The 17,406-nt window shown below is 43.2% G+C and overlaps 1 protein-coding gene across 1 annotated transcript in view; it reads right to left on the bottom strand.

The window, feature by feature from the left end:
• The window catches only part of kcnq3 (potassium voltage-gated channel, KQT-like subfamily, member 3), a gene marked incomplete at its 5' end in the record, with an annotated part of 71,215 nt that overhangs the window by 15,624 nt on the left and 38,185 nt on the right, over positions 1-17,406 (bottom strand). Inside the window, 1 exon segment of the mRNA XM_030752594.1 lies at positions 690-780. Within this exon segment, the coding sequence (XP_030608454.1) occupies positions 690-780 (91 nt within the window).

Genomic DNA, 17,406 nt, shown 5'->3' on the forward strand with positions numbered 1-17,406 from the left:
TCCTCTGCCTGCGCTCAGTGATGGATGTAAATGTGTTAATGTGTGGCTCAAAATTCACAAAAACAACTGAAATAAGGTTTTAAAAAATGTGAACATAGAATATCTGATGTGTTTTATCCAAATAAACTCTGATTTGTTCAGAACTGCAACCTGAAACTGTGCAGGTGGAACGACTTCAACCAGAAATTAGATTTCTTACATTTTTATTGGTGTCTGAACATGTTTCAGCATTTCATGACATTTAATGTTTTTCCTGCTTTAATGCACCAGACTTATTACTTTGTACTTTTCATTTCTTTAACTGTTTGCATGTCTGCTCTTGACATTATTTTCATTAAACAAACATGTCAATGATATTTGTGAGAGTTTTATGTGACACGTTTTGGGAGAATTTTGCACCACATAATTGCAAAAAGATGATTAATTGAAAACACCTGGCAGTCACATGACTTTGACTTCCTTTTGGTTATAAAATTAAAACTTCATGCCAGCTGACATCAGCTTAAATATTAAGTGTAGGTACCACATTTATGCTCCAGCCCCCCCAAGACCCTGAATAAGTGGAAGAAAAATGAACCACATCGTTCAAACATGTTACCTTTGTTTTCTGAATCTGAGTGAAACGTGTGTTGGATGATGCAAATTAAAAAGGTTTCAGTTCAGCCATAAAAACATAAGTCAGATCTCACCAGGATCACCAGCCAGTGCGCCGACACCTTCTCGTGCTCCTTGAACGTGGTCAGTATGGCCAGAATCAAACAGCCCAGAACGATTAAAAACCTGCAGACACACAAAAGCACAAACGGTTCAGTAACAATAACACAGACTGCACGCACACGCGGGACACACAAACATGCAGGAAAACTCAGCTCGAATGGAGTGAAACTGCCACGCCTCACTCTCACCACTAGAGGGAGCTACGCCTCCCTTTAAACAGCTGCAGGAAAACCTGTTTTTACTACATTTAAATTTAACAGAAAAAATGAGTTGATTATACTGCAGGTTGATTGTATTAGTTCAGTGTGTCCTGTGGAGGGATGTGGTGAGGATTTAATTACATAGAGGTGGATATTATATTTACACTGGCCTTCAGGACGAACTCCAAGATACAGACTGGGGGAAAAAAAAACAACACACACTTATTGAACTTCTTGTCATCACTCTGGTTGTGGACTCAAGAGGAGGACAAAATGAACTAAAAGCTTTATTGAAGTGATGAGTAACAAAGTTCATGTAAAACCCAAATGAAGGAAAATCAAAACGCTGACGGCCAGCAGGGAAAACATGGAGGAAAACAGAGGTAACGACAAAGGAAGCTGAAATACAGACACGAGAAACAGCTGAACCCAATCAGGACGATCACTGCAAGAGGAAAAGGAAACTGAACACAGAGGATGGAAGAAAAGGCACTTCCAAAGTAAAACAGGAAGTGACAATAACAGGAGAACAAAGGTAAGCTCAGCATGAGGGGAAACAGAAAGGGCAACATGAGGGAAACTAAAACTTATTACATTTTATTAGCCCACAGTCCATTTCTGTATTTTAATTAAACTGCATGCAGAGCGTTTAATTTAAAACGTGCCTAAAGTATAGCATGACATTTAAAATTCATTTCTTTCCTCTCTGCTATGCCTTTTTCATTTCACTGAGTAGGAGCGTTCCCTCTGTTCCTGCTGATTGCTTTAACTTCAGCGATTGTTCTGCAGGCTCGATGTTGCGTAATGAACGTGTGCCTGGCGGAGGAGTCGTTCAGAACTGGCTGAATTCATGCAGATCTCCACCGAGCAGGCCCGCTAACCACACGCAGCCCAGAAAAAACGCACAATTTTCCTTTAAACTAAACAAATTGGGAGCTAATGGTGAAGCCAGCAGGCTCATTGACAACCTCCCACTGCCACAGTGAAATTCCTGCACAGAGCACCTTTAAAAAAATGGTTTTTGTTAGGAAAAATCATTGTTTGGCATTATTTTCAATGCAAATACCAAATTCACTTTCAGTCACCTTTATTTATGCAGCACATTTAAAAACAACAGGAGCTGAGCCAAAGGGCTTTACAGTAAATATAATAATTATGCAAGTATAATGAAGCACACAGAAAAGAGAGGAGTCATGCAGCAGAGTTAAAGGGGACTGCTCGGCTACCCTCTGTCTGATTGGCTGCTCCCAAAACCAAACAGGTGGGCGGGGTTTCAGTGCCTGAGATGACCATATTAGGGATACCCCCTCTCTATGACATCATACAGAGCAAAGTGTAGAAAACACTGTGTGAAACTGCGTGTTTGGAGCAGTCTGAAGCTTTCAGCTCACAGGGATTTCCTTTACATACTCTGACCTGATAAAATAGAAGCTTTTAACATGAACAGCCACCAGGAATACAGTATGTATGACTATAGCTCCACTTTGGAAAGAAAATATAAGGACTTCATGAGGGAAAAAGAATGAACTAAGAAAGGGTCTCAGAGTAGAAACAACAATAACTGACTGACTGAGATGAGACTGGACTCCGTGCTCGGGAATATCGGAGCGTCTTTGCAGAAGCAGCAGAGCAGGATCTGAGCTGGATTCGGGAGCCTGGGGGCAGCGACACAGACCGATCGCTCGGTTTAGGTTTTAAGGCGAGAGCGAGAATTAATTAGACAAAAGCAAGCGTATTTATCATGATGCTAGTTAGCATGCTAACAGGTGACATTAATTTCCCGTGCCCTTAAACAAAGCACTCGGTCTCTTTGTACAAACACAGCAGCATCCAGAGTGATGGATCACCTTTTGGACCTTTAATTTAATAAATAAGTAGCGGCCGTTATCACATTTGTTCACCTTGTGCTCGTGTACGAGTAGGTCAGCAGTCAGCTGATTATTAAAAATCCAGCTCTGCAGCATCATCGATCATCAGCAGTAAATAACCAGTGGACCTGGTACTGTTTGCTACAGGAAAAACGGGGAACGGTGGGATTAATTTCATCCTTAATGCACATTTTTATTCATTCATGTGATTTTCATGTTTGACCTGTGAGACGGTGGGATGTGAGTCACTATTAAAGCGCTGAGCCCTTCAGCATGAGCGCTAAATGACTAACACTCGACTGTAAATGGCTGCACGGAGGGCACTAAGTGATGTTTGCATGATGGTGTTAAAAGGCGAGGCGCTCTGTAAACTCTGCTCTTAACATGCTGTATAAAGTTGGTACAGAGGGACGGACACAATCATAGCCTGATGTTCCTCAAAGAGAACATCAGAAGGACAATTAATGCTAAAGAACAAACAAATAATAAAAACATCAGGAAAAAAGATACATGAAAGCAAGACTTCTTTGGTACTGCGTCTGAAACTGAAGGGAAAACCCCAAATATCAGTCATCAGTCCCTCAATTACCTGAATTTGATAGGAACAGAAAATGAGGAGGTGGGAGAGAGATGGGGAAGGTGTGCAACAGTGGGCTCAAAGCTGCTCAGGTAAGGTCTCAGCTTTGGTATGTGGGGCATGCGCTCAACCAGGTGTAAACTGCCAGAAAGCCTCATTAAATCAGGTGAGGCAGCACAGAGTAAAAAAAGTGGCCAGATTAGGATCACAGTGTGGAGAGCCAACTAACATATCTGCTAATTTGTAACAAACTGATCACCATATTGATGGATAACTGCTCCAAAAGGCACCAACAGCACAAACATGACGCAGAGGTCCAGTTTAAGCATTCAGATTAGCGGAGGTGAGGCCTAACGGCCCAGCAGGCCAAACAAGCCACCGCCTGTCTGATGAAGCAAACAACCAGAGGATGCTGCACGCTGTCCTCCTTTTATTTGCATGGTGAGTCAGGTATGACGGTCCAACCCGGTCACCCGTGGTGGTGACAAGCAACATGGTCAGCTACATTTGACCAGGTTCCTCTCTCTTTTTGCAAAAAATATTCAATTATAAAAACAATGATATACAGAAAACAACTGTGAATCTGAATAATCGAATGAAGATTTAGTGTCAGCGTATTGATACGTTATTAAATTCACATAAAAACCCAGTGCAACTGAGGGAAGCTTATTTTGCATTTATGTTGGAAATTTCACCTTCCATGAGCAGAACCTAATTCACTAGCAGATAAACCAAATATTTAAGAGCTGCTGTGAAGGAGAAATGCTGAACCCTTCAAAGTAAAAGCCCAGTTATTTCCAGTTTGGATAGCTGTGCTCTGCCAAGCTGTGCTGGGCGATAATGCCGTACGTCCAAGTGCCGATCCAGCTGGATGAGTGGAATCTAGCATTAGTCAAGATTTCCAATTGTTTGGCTTCCCACGTAGCAGGCAGTCAGCTACAGAAACCACACTTGGAACAAGGGTTGCTCAAAGAAGCCACACCCCTAACTGCAGTATCCACCTGTACAGGTGTTACGAAGGGTTAAACGATCCACAGAAGTCAAATCTGTTTTCTGAAGCAGGCTGTAAATATTTGGAGGACATTAGAGGAACTGCAGTTAGCAGCATTTTGATATTTAATGCTTCACATTTCAGCCTCTGAAAGACTGACTAAAAGGCACAAAGACAGGCGAGGGTGGATCAGTGGATGAACTCTGCAGCACTTTAACCCGGGACACTCGGGTTTGAGATCTGTGTGCAGTAAAAACCAGCACCTTTTCCTCTCCTTGCCTCTCTGCAGTTCTGCAGCTCCAGCCTTAATAAAAACATATCAGTCGACCTCTTTAATAACATGAGAATACACACTTATTTCCAGTTTATTAATCCCCTAATTCTTACTCTATGCCCTATCAACCTAAATATTCAGCCTCACACAGCCTAATCATGTATTTTAAAAGGTTCTTTTAGCCTTACATTTATATTTAGCTTCCAGAGCTGAAATTAGTTGGATGCACACGTACAAATGGCTGTTTAAATGCTCCTGTAGAGCCGAGCACACGGCGGCTGGATTTCAGGTAATCTGGAGTTAACCACCCTGCTGTGAGCCACACTGAACAAACCCAACCAGCCGCAGAACCGCAGCCAATTAACATTTACCCAGAGCTGCGTGTCCAGTATCCTCCACCATCAGCTCCGCACAAAAGATTATTTTGTTCCTTCTCAGCTCAGGTGTGATTTCAAAGGTGCAGCTCACAGCAGCCACAGGACAGATTCACCGATAATAACCACAGGAACATGTCACACTTTGCATATTTCACAGTATTAACGGGGTCTGTATTAAGAAGCGAGCCCTGCAATCAGAATCCAAATAAAAGCTTCTTTTGCTGTGAAACATGATGTCTGACTTTGGGAGCTCTTACAGTAAAAAACAAACGATGGTTTACATCTCGGATATCTCAGAGTTTCAATAGAAAAATTGCACCAATTTCATGTCAGTCCAGTTGTCGTAAAAAACAGCTGATTGTGAGGGGGTCAGGTGGGAGGCACTCATGGATCGACCCAATGCCAATTATTTACTGACATGTCAGCGTATCAGCTCAGAGACTAACACACCAGAGAGGGCTTCAAATAACACTCAAACCAAACAACAGAAATCACTGAAGAAATGTACTTATCCCAGCAACTTTACATATGAAAATATGAAAAATCTCATCCTGAGAGTTTTCTTGCTTTTAGACTAGCCTGTTTTGTTGTGTTCTGTTTAACCTGTGGATGATTGAGTGGAGTCATTTATGACCCTGTTTGCAGTCATGTTTTTCACAGGACTCTACACCTCATGATTCAGTAGCTTGTAGAATCACTTATAGCAGCAATAACTTGAAGTAACCTTTTTTTTTTTTTGCAGTATTTCCGATCGATGGACCAGGGTTTTGTTCTGTTTCTCTGGACGGTCTGACCTTGGGATGAATTTGCTGGAACGTTCACTCCTGGGAAGATTGTGGCATCGTGTTAAAGCACACCTGAATGTTCCAGACCATCAAACTGACAAATGTCTGCTTTTATAGAAGTGCTCACACTCACGGCTCTAGCCAGAAAATATTGACAGTCCAGTGGTGTCAGACGACCGGGGAGCGCGGATCCCCCTCGATATCGGACAACCGTTTGCTAATAGCGCTAATAGCCGCGCCAACTTGCTTGCTAATTGTGGTGAAAGCGACCTGTTCTGGTAGTGAACTGATGAGATTCTCAGCCCGGCGAGTGTCAGGCGATCAGCTAACAGCTAGAATCCTGCACACTTACTGATGATCAGTTAATCAAATACATTTGATTAGCAGCACCTAGCTGCCCAAGGACGCAGTAAGGCTGTTTTTCACAGGACTTCATAAATGCCACTGTGACATTTTATTTATGACATTTCATAAAAACACATTTAAAATTATAATTAAAAAAAAAAAAGAACCACGTCCTACAACTCGAGTTTTTTTTTTTTTAATAGGAATCAACCCACTGGTGAGCCAAGTGGTGTAAAAAGTTTGTTTTATTAACATTACAGGCTTACAGTTTGTTATAATTTTTCATTATATTCTGATGTTTGGCAGTGAACCATCGCTGACAGATGAACAGTAGAAAGTTTACTGCTGCAGAAGCTTCGAGGTAACACTTAAAGCACAAAGTGATGATGAAAACAGCTCAACTGACAGATGAGCCTGGCTAACTCCTCAGAGCATAAAACTGGCTGACAAACACAATCAGTGAGATTAAAGAAAACAGCATAACACAAACAGACCCAAAGTTTTTCTGTACTGACCCCATGTCGACATTTTAGTCACTAAAATTTCTTGCACGCCGGAGAGTTAATCACCTGGTAAGACTAGTAATCTCCAGGAAGATCAGAACAGTGTCTTTTATGCACCTGAGAACTCCATTTGGATATTTTGTGGTGTAATCCTTGATTATCTACCTAAATGAAGGAGTGGTTCTCAAACAGCTATCGATTGTTTCACCATTCAGACTCTTTTTCTAATCCTCTGCCGTTCCCTTCCCTCCCTGAATCATTCATAGGCTGTTGTGTTGCCATTAGCCTTTGTTGACATCTCTGAGAAGTTTCTGAAGTGCTGCACAATCATAACAGCATCAATATTTTACAGCCACACAACCTGAAGAGCTTTACGTAATTCACCTGAAAGAAATGATAGCTGAGAGCTTGCAGATGAATGTCTGTGGTCATCCCATGTTTCTTCGACTCTTCAGAGTTGTTACTTTGTTTCCTGTCCTCTGAATTAAATTGGAGCTTCTCTCCTCAAAGTTATCCAGAGGACAGAGATAATCCTGGAGCGAGCACACCAGATCGATGTTAACTCGATATGGTCCAACAGATACAGATCTGCAACACAACCAGCTTCCTACTCGGCTTCAAATAGTTTGTTCAATAAGGCACACAGAGCGCCGTCGATGCCCATTAGAGGCGACACGTCGAGTGGGAGCCGGGCGGAAATCAAACACTGGAACAGGATCAGCAGGAAAACGAAAGACAACACAGGAGGCTCATGGATGACTGCACGGCTTTGACGGGTTTATCAGGAGTTCAGTCTTTAAGCAGAACCGCAGCTGAAAATGGATAAATCAATAGGAGTGACATTCTTTACCTTTCCAAGCATTCACAACTGCACAAAGACAGCGAGCAGGGCTCAAGTGAATGAAACAAGTCCATCAATATATGCACATTCATGCTGCATCGGATGGCTTATCTGCCACCGTCTTCCTCATGAAATGTGACTTATAACAATGGAAAATGTAAAGACAGTACCATCTTTATATTCAATATTCAAACCTTCTAACACCTGCAAATGAAACACCTAAGACTGAAAAATCCACAAATATGAGTGTTTTACAAAAACAAATATATTACTGCTAAATTCTGCCAGAGGAGGACGTGCACACAAACACATCCTGAGGTGACACCAACACCTCCAGCCTCACCTTTAGTCTGCCTGTCTGAACTGAGGTGGCGTAACGCTGCTAGATGCTCCCACTGTAACACTCCATTAGCTTCCTGTTGGACAAGGCAGTGAAGCATGCAGTCCAACCTGTGTTTTGATTGGAAATCAAGAGTTTCCAGAAAGAGAGAGACACACCAGGATGGAGAGAGAAAACCTTCTTTCCATCTATTTTCTTCACGATAAGGTGAAGAGTGACCGGCTGCACCTGGAGGGCAGTAGATCTGTGGGACTCAAACTGGTGTCTCTGGTCAAATTGGTAAAATGGTGGGAGATTTACACTGTGAAGAGACACTCAGAGAGAAAATGGTCCAGTGCTTGGAGTAGCTTATAGAGGATGTTTGATGATAAACAGGCTCAGAGTCAAAGGTCAGAGTCAAACAAGGACCCAACTAAAGGAGACGGACGCTGCAGCTACAGAAGCTCAGAAAAGCCACTGCAGACAGAGCATCAGTCCTTCAGTTCTGTTCTCTGTGACTAAAAACCAAAAGCTCGTCTGATACATCAGCTAAAACCTTCAGTTTTAATTAGTTTATCTGTTTATGTGGATGGATGTTTTGCTGTTATTAAAGGTCATGTGCCAGTAATGATGAGTGCATCCCACCTATCCTGCCTCCCTCTCCATTAATCCACCTTCCCTCTGTCAGCCCGGCGGAGCCTCAGCTCTGCTGGGTATGCCCGGTGCTGATACCACCCCTGAGGTTTCCTAACAACCAATTTGCCGGTGAGATTCAATAAGAGAGTGCAGACGATGCAATTCTGGCAGTTAATTTGCTCAGCGATATGCAAACACTGGTGGGAAAGGACGGCAGAAACACAGCGTTAACGACTGCAGTCACAAGGACGAGATGAGAGGCTCTCTGAGAAGACGTTTGGAAGCAGTGGAACATCACTGATGTGCTGATACGAAGCAGGTCGGGCCTGGATGCTCTCTGCAGCCTTCTGACTCACTTAAATGTTACAGAGAGATTCAGGAGTGAAACATCTGCAACTTCAGCTGTGAAAATGAAAAGCTTAAAAAAAAAAAAAAAAGTAACGAGGTGCCAGTGTGGCAAAATCAGGTACTGCAGGTTCGCGTCCCAACCCGTCGCTCTTTGCTGCGTCTTCCCCATCTCTCCTTCCACTTTCCTGTCTCTCTATACTGTCAAATAAAGCCACTATGGCCAAAAATAAAAGAGCTAACTTTGCTCCTGACAGGGTGAATGTATTCACTCACTTCTGTTCAGACTGAATAGATTTGATCCATCAAACATTACAGTTAAATTATCCATCTTCTTATGCAATTTAAGGATGGTTGGAGCCTATCACAGCTGTCATAGGGTACAGGTGGGATGCACTGGACAGGTAACCAGTCTGTGAAAAAGCTAACACGCAGAGACAGACAAGTCACATTCAGACCTATTTTGATACCCGGTTAACCTAACAAGCATGTTTTTGGACTGTGGGAGGAGGCCAGAGAACTCTCGTCACTGTTTGTTGAAGCACTAGGCTTCAGCTTTATTGATGACTTTGGAAAATAGATTATCCCCTTATTGATTTAACGTGGATTGCCTTCAGGAATCTGGAGATTTTTCTCCCCGCTGACCCGAACACTGCCTCTCAGAGCTGACAGGAGGTCAGATTTACAGGCGTTTGCAGGGATCCTGACAGAAACCCATGTTAGGAGTGATGGCTTTCACCTCCAGTGCCTCCAACCCCCCACCCTCCTCCACCCCACCCCCCGACCCCATCGAGGACAGCTCAGTGGTGGGAGATGGGAAAGGGATATTCAGGCTGTGATTTGGGATTTGCTGATCATGCAGAACACGATGTTTCACTGGGAATATCCTGACCCCTGGATGTGTTGGCAGCTGGTGTGTTTGTGTGAGTGTGCGTCTGTGTGTGTGTTTAGGTGCTCCCACATGCAGCCTCAGCAACATGACAGCTGACGGCTTCATTGACGTACAAACATGTTGATGTGGATGCTGCTGCGCTGCTCAGCTGCACGTCAGATATGATCGACAACTTCACTTTCACCAGCTACGTTACCAGATCAGCTGCGGGATTAATGTATTCTGTAGTGTCCTACTGCTGCGACGGTTACCAGTGCTGAAATTAAATATTAAAAATAAACACACACAGTACAACCACAATGGCACAAAATGGCAGCACATTCATTTTAATAACAATAGTAGATACTAGGCTGCAGGCTTTGTGACAACCGAGGGACGGACGCATATGGGGGGGGGCTGTGACTGTATGCAGGTATACACCGAGTTGCTGAGCCACCTACGCGAGAGACCCTCACAGCAAAGGAGCCGGGAGCCCCGCACAGGCCGGGGAGTACGCTCAGCAGCCAGTAACGATCCTTCCGCAGGTTCACCGACAAAAATCTCATTAGGACTTTTACTTCACTTTGCTACACAAAACAAGGTTAGACCCACCTTCAGCTGTGTTTACAGTCTGATCACCACCAACCAAAGCCGGCTCCTCAGTGTAGCCAGAAACTGCTTGAAGTCACGTTCCGAGCTTGCATTCTGATTGGTTCTAAAAACATGGAGGCATTTACGGGCAACGGGAAGTGGCGTTTGGAGACTTAATAATTCAGTCTACTCAGAGGTGGGTATTTAATGGGTTTGATTGATTGGCGTATAGTACCTGTGGGCAGTACTATTGGGGGGCCGGATGGAAAGCTCTGGCGGGCCAGATGTGGCTCGCTGGCCACCAGTTGACGTTCCGTGGTCTAGAGCGTCTTACTGCTGAAAGTCTCATTCACCCAATCACCCAACAGACAGATCAGGGAAACACAGCATTCAGTATCCTGCCCAATGACACGTTGGCATGTGAGTCCAGGCAATGCCATGGATCTAGCCACCGTGACTTCACCCACTGGTTTGTGAAGCCCGTTTACAAGTCTCATTGTTTTTGCCATCTTTGTGTTTTGAAAGTGCACGGGATGAGTGAGGGGTGGGTCTGACTGTGAGACCGCACTTTCATTGGCTAATAATTTGTCTATTACAAGCTGTTAGCCAATGAACAGAGCAATCTTCCTTTCTGAAACACATGACCTAAATTTATGACCCAAAGTGAGTGACTGAGCCCATAAACATGTTTGCAGAGATTTTCCCACAGACTGAGTTTTCTCAGGTGACGTCGTGCACACACTCCTCAAGACTCTGCTCGATGTGATAGAACTACTAAATGTGTGAGATTTCTGGCTGTCAGTGGGTGAAATCAGCTGCACCAAAAACCTCCCGGTGATTACTTTGGTTGCTAGCAGGTTGCCACAGTTGCCAGTACATTTTCCTGCCTGCAAATACTCCAATTACTAGCCCAGGGCTAGGAAAACTTGAAAAAGTGTGATGCAAATAGGAAATGGAAAAGGCTTGCTTTCAAAGTAAAAGCTGTGCCTAAGCACTGCAGCAAACATAGTTTAAAAGGCACAAATTTTACTTTGAAGGTGAACCTTCAGCTGGATGGTGTTTGTAGACAAACCTGTCACTTCCACTCAAACTAGGACCGCAACAAAATGCTAGTGACCAGGAACAACTCACAACTAGATGGAGAATACATGATTTTACCTCACAACTGCTGATCGGTAAATAGTCTTGGACCAGGTTCTAGGCCTGTATGACTGGAGCCTTATTCACTTGATCTTACATGGTCACCAGTCACTGACTTCCTTTTGGCTAATGTTAGTGCTAATGTATCTGCTAACAGACACTGGGAGCATCAATGTGAAGACATGGAAAAAAAACTCATGTAAAAACATGAACGTCTCCAATGACTAAGACTCACAGGCCCGTTTGACTTTTCTGATTCATTTACTTTGTGTGTTTACTCACTCCCTGATTGAGCAAACATCATAAGATAATTAGTCAAATTAATCTGATTCATTTAAGCTAATTATGGAACATTTTTAATTAGCTTAAAAAGAAAAAAGCCACGGCAGCAAAAACACATCAGAGAGTTTCCTAAAGCAGAGATAAATAAGCTGCAGAGATCCTGCTGATTACTCAGGAAAACATCTACCTGTTGGATGCGTCACACTAGAGTCGAGTGCTGACTTTTGAGTTTCTCTCCGTCCTTGTGAAGCGCCAATCAAATCGACTCGTACGGTCCCACCACGGAGTCATCGGTGGCCTCACGGGACTGGATTCAGAGTTGGACGAGATCAATGGAGCTCTGTTTTAATCTCTCCTTCTGTGTCTCTTCAATAAAGATTTATGAGAGTTCAATGATGTGAACGAGGACGTCATTCAGCCGAAAAGCAGATCAAACTTTTCATTCTTGTTTGTTTATCTTGGGTGACCTGATCGGTCAAACAGGCATTTCATCATCTTTACAAGCTGATTGAACCTTTAAAAGGCATTCATTCATTTCAGTCAGTTAAACATTTATCACAGACATATTTGTCTTTTCTAACGTTCTTCTGTTAAAGTGTCAACGATGATGGTTTCTGTGATTAAGAGTCCTGTAGTAATAACTTATTTTACAGTACAAAAAAAAATATAACCAAGGCTGCTGATGATGGGGGGGGGGGGGGGGGAGCACAGGGAGATGAGAAACCACTCAAAGTCAGAGACGGCTGAATTTCCCGCTGGGAAGGCAAAGTGAGACAGTTAAACTGATCTCCACTTTGAGGTAACAGAAGAAACTACCAGCTGGAGAGAAGACCTGAGGAGTTGATTAAGAAATGCATTAGAGATTATAATTACCATAGACTGTACCAACTACAGGTTTAGGTATCTTAGCTCCTTAATTCTGTTGGTCATTTATCATCCAAAAGTACCAAAGTAACCCAACAAGAACTACGAGAAGATTACCGTACAGTACTTCTACCTCAATCTATGACCTCAGTACTCATTTTTCTGAGTGATCTCAAAAACTAGTTTCAAGTCTCATTCATTATAGTGTTAATTTTGTAAATCACAGTCACATTTAGAGTAAAATAGATGATAAAGCAGGGTGTAATTTACTGTGTGTAGAGAACTTTTAATCTAGAAAGAAAGAGTATTCAGGAACAATCAGCAGCACTAAGAACCGCCTGGAAAGTTTGAGCACATGGAGCACAAAAACAATCTGGCTGCTGGGAGCAACACAGGTGGCTTCTGTACTCACGGGGTGTGTGTGTGTGTGTGTGTGTGTGTGTGTGTGTGTGTGTGTCTGTCGCTAATTGGACACTTGGGACAGTAATTCAACAAGGGTAAAACTGGTGAGGGCAGGACAAACAATGACAAAGGAGTGAAAACTGACCGGGGATTACAAAATAAAAAATTACTTTAAATACAAACTCCAACCATGATAAAATCAGTTTTTTATACCTTCATGTTGGAGGTTATATTGTTACAACCATGTGGATGAGGGTGATGGACCAGGTAAACACCACAGATAACGATGGGAATAAGTCCAGGACTTTATCCTGAAAGTCTGGGATGACCTGGGATTTTGCAGATGTATTTGAGTGTGGTCATAAAACATGTAGTCAAAGCCACTTCGGTCAAAACAAAGCTATTATTTCCATCAGCAGTCATTCATATTTGTTGGTATGGCTCTGTGCTGGGTCTGCGAAGGTACTGTGACATACTGGTAGCAAATATGACATTGGTCCAATCAGACAGAAGCTGAAACAGAGGAGCTGCGGTGGATGCGGGTTGAAAAGTGGCTTGCAGATGTGCACCAAGTGTAGGCAGGCTAAAGCAGCTTAAAAACACTGCTCTTATGAGATCTACCAAGTGGCTGTGAAAGCATGACCTGGGACATCAGCTAACGTGGGCTGACATTAATGAAGTCATATTATGCTCAATTTATTCAAGGAAAAGTTAGAATAGGTCCAGAAAAGCCTGCAGCAAGGCTCTGGGAGAGAAATAAACACTGGCTGAAGGAAAGCAGAGCCATGAAAAAAAATAAAAATCCTACTGGGAGCTTTATGGATCAGCAGTTTGTCACAACTTCAAAACTAGTGATGTGTGTGTGGACATGAGTTTTCCATTAGTTTTCTCCTGTCTGGTCTTAAACGCACTGATTTGTGTCCAATAATACAAAATGAATGTTTTTTTTTTCCATTTTCAAGTGGCTAAAATCCAGATATGGAAGGTGGAGGAGCTGGATGGAGTGAATCATCTTTTACCAAAGGAAAGTAAAAGCGTGTTATTCCTCCTGTGCAGAGTTGAGCCTTCATTTTTGGGGGGAGATTTTGTTCCCATTTGCACTGAACTGCACATTTAAAACCATCAGTTTTTGTCTGCTGCCACTTTATGAGGCTCCGCCGTCCTGTAAGTAAACAAACTCCTCGTCTCCCGTCACTCCGAGTCAGAGCTGATCCAAAGTCATCACGTCGACTCGCTCAGTCTGATCGAATCATTTGTCTCAAACAGCAGCGCTCAGGGACCCAGCGGGGGGGCCTTTTATTTCTCAAATCTCCTCATCAGCAGATTACATTCAATGAGCTGAATGTTGTTAACAGATAAAGTGATGCAGATCTGTCGGCAGTTTAAAATAACTGATACTTTTCAGTGCAGTTTCCTCTGCAGGGGAAACTGACGCACTCCGCTGACCTCATCTTTGAAGAGTTAAGGACCAAATCTCAAATCCTGAGAGCTAATTATCTTAGATTTCCTGGACGTATAATTAGGGTCATTCCAAAGCAAATGAGGTTCAGTAACGCCTCCCTGCCTCTTCGGCAATGGACAGAACGATGAGTGGAAGGCAAATATGGCTGCCACAGTCATACTTTAGTAAAATCTAAACCAACAGATCAGATTTATGAGAATAAATGTACAGGACAGAAAAACTGAACCAAAATAAGAAAAGGAAGGAGGGACAGAAGGGCTGAAGGATAAAAAGAAAGGAAGGACAGAGGAGAAAGAAGAAGGTTTAAAGGAATTAAGGAACTGTTAGATCTTTTGGAAAAGAAAAACAGGTGTAGTTAAGTGGACGGATGAAGGAGCTGGTGAAGGAAAGAAGAAAAGAAGAATTGAAGAGCTGAAGAAAGGAAAGGAAAGAAGCAGCCAAACAAATAAGGAAAAGAGGAAGAACATGAGGTAAATAAAAGAGTAGAAGAAGAGTGAAGGCAAAGGAAGCACTGAAACTGAAGTACACCTTAGTGAAGTAAAAGTACTCGGATACTTGCAGAGTTTTGAGGCGTTCTGTGTTCGACCGATCGTTCTTAAAGGGCGTCGCTCGCTCATCAATCAATCGCTGACGCTCGTTCATCACTCAGCCCAGCCTCAGCGTCACAGTCGTGGCCTCTTTTTGAAGTAATCAACAGAAAAATGGAATGATGATGAAAAATCGTGCTATACACGTCCCGGAGGGAGGCTGGAGAGGCTTTCTAACGAGCGGCCATTTGTGTTTGTTTACGGGATTTATGAAAGCGGACTCACTGACCCAGATCCAAAGACGTGAGTTATCATCACCGCCAAGGAGCTGACGTCACTACGGCCAGCTGTCTTTGAATTAAGGCGATTTTTTTGAGAAAATTAAAGACACGTGCACATGTATCTGAAAGAGAGAAGGAAACAAGGAAAGGAAGATTCATATTCTTCTGATGTGTTCGAGCAAATTTCCAGCATTGCATTTAACTTTCACCGGCGTATCACAAATCCCACGACCACGCCAACGATAGAGAACCCAGTGGGGGTGGGGTGGGGTGGGGGGATGAATATATATGGATATAAAGTAAATTAAGAAAGGAGGACAGAGAGCTTAAGGAAACAGGAAAAGGACAAACGACAGAAGAACCAAAGGAAATAAGGAAAACAAAGAGTGAAAGGAAATGAGAAAGCATGGAAAAAGGAAGGAAGGATAGATCTGTCAAGGAAAGGAGGAAGGAAGGAAAGGAGGAAGCCTTACATTTGAAATAAATTGTCAAATATTTACATGATTCTGCTCATTCTGAAATGTTCACCTGCTGCAATGACCTGTAAGTCCTTCTGGTTTCTGATTGGTTAGTTCAGGCACATGCAAGTCAAAACAAGGAGGTTGTGGAGTAAAATGCTGCCATCCATGTGCATCCCTTCTCCTCCACCATCCCACACTGAAGGCTGGTGGTACATCAGACGAGGATGGCAGCTTCAGACCCTTCAGTCAGAATAATTTTGTCTTTGTCTCCGCCTCCTTTCAGCCCAACCATCAGATGCTCAGATGAGCCTCTACATACGGTCCATATGTTCAACAGTCCACAGCTGTGTGATTCAGCAGGGCCTCCGATGAGCTGCGGTCCTTTCATGGGATGCGTGTCATCAGGGTTTCGCCTGCCAAATGCTTTAATTTGTCACCTGAGTGCCCTCGAGGCCAGGGAAGCCATTACGGGCTTGGCAGGAGGAGGTGTAAGCAATCAGGATGAGCCAGCCAACAGCGCCGCTCATTAGCACAAAACGCTGCTCGACTCGCTGCCTCTGACGTCTGACCGTCACCGTCTGCAGCGAACTAAACGTCTGAGTTCAGAGTTTTCAGGAGCTGCATGTAAACACAATCAGACGCCCACGCTGTGCAGAGACACACAAAAGCACGGCCACAACCCCTCGTATGACCACTTCAGCTCTGAGGCAGAACATGAAACATAAGCATGTTGTGTAAGGTCATTCCTCCCACCTGACCCCCCCCGATCAGCTGACTTTTCCTGCACAGCAACTTTAGTTTGATTAATGAAGCCACACAAACTTTTACCTTCATGCCACAAATATTTTTCACAGCTACAGGCCCTCCAAGTACAGATTTTTGTTTGAGTACAAGAGATATCTTCATGAAAGGAAACAAGAACTGAAAAGGACATGAAGTAAAGGAGACAAGGAAAGGAAGGACAGATGGGGTGAAGGAAAGAAAAAAAAATTAGAGAAGGAAGGATGCAAAAAGAAAGAAGGACAGGTGCAGTGAAGGAAATAAGGGCATAAAGAAGGACAAAAAGGAAATACGGAAGAAAGACAGTAAAGACACTAAAGCAAATAAGGAAATGAAAAAGGTCAGAAAACCTAAAGGGAACAAGGAAAGATAAAGGAAATAAGATGATGGGCTAAAGGAAATCAGGCATTGTTGTAGCATATGAACGGTCTTCTTTTTACCTGTAGACCAGCATCATCATCATCTTATTATTGAATAAGAAACATTTATATTAATAAACACTGGAAAAAATAAATATTTCAGACATTTTTCAGTTTGATCAGAAATAAATGAAAACAAAGCGAGTGGGTGTTTATCTGATTCTGTGGGCTGGGATTAAATGTCAGCCATTTTTAAGGATATTCTTTGAGTTGTATTGGCTCAAACAAAGAGCAGAGCCTGAGGAATGTGTTTCCACCCTCAGGACAGATGTGGACAGCTGGAGACTGACTCAGGCGGCTTTCAGCTGCTGCAGAGCAAGCGATCATCTGTTTTCTACTAAATATCGATCGCTTCGGCCCACAAAGATAAATCAGGGTCTCGTTGGCGGGTTTCACATTCGTGTAAACAAACTGCTCGTTAGCAGCAGCAGAGCTCAGCGAGAGCTCGAGGACAGGATTTTAGCTTGTGTGGATGCATTAAAGCAAAAACAGAACTGCTGCTACAGCCCGGATTTCTTTAAAGGTTCACTTTATGTTGTTTCTGTGAA

Source organism: Archocentrus centrarchus, chromosome 17, assembly GCF_007364275.1.
Source record: "Archocentrus centrarchus isolate MPI-CPG fArcCen1 chromosome 17, fArcCen1, whole genome shotgun sequence".
NCBI lineage: Eukaryota > Metazoa > Chordata > Actinopteri > Cichliformes > Cichlidae > Archocentrus > Archocentrus centrarchus.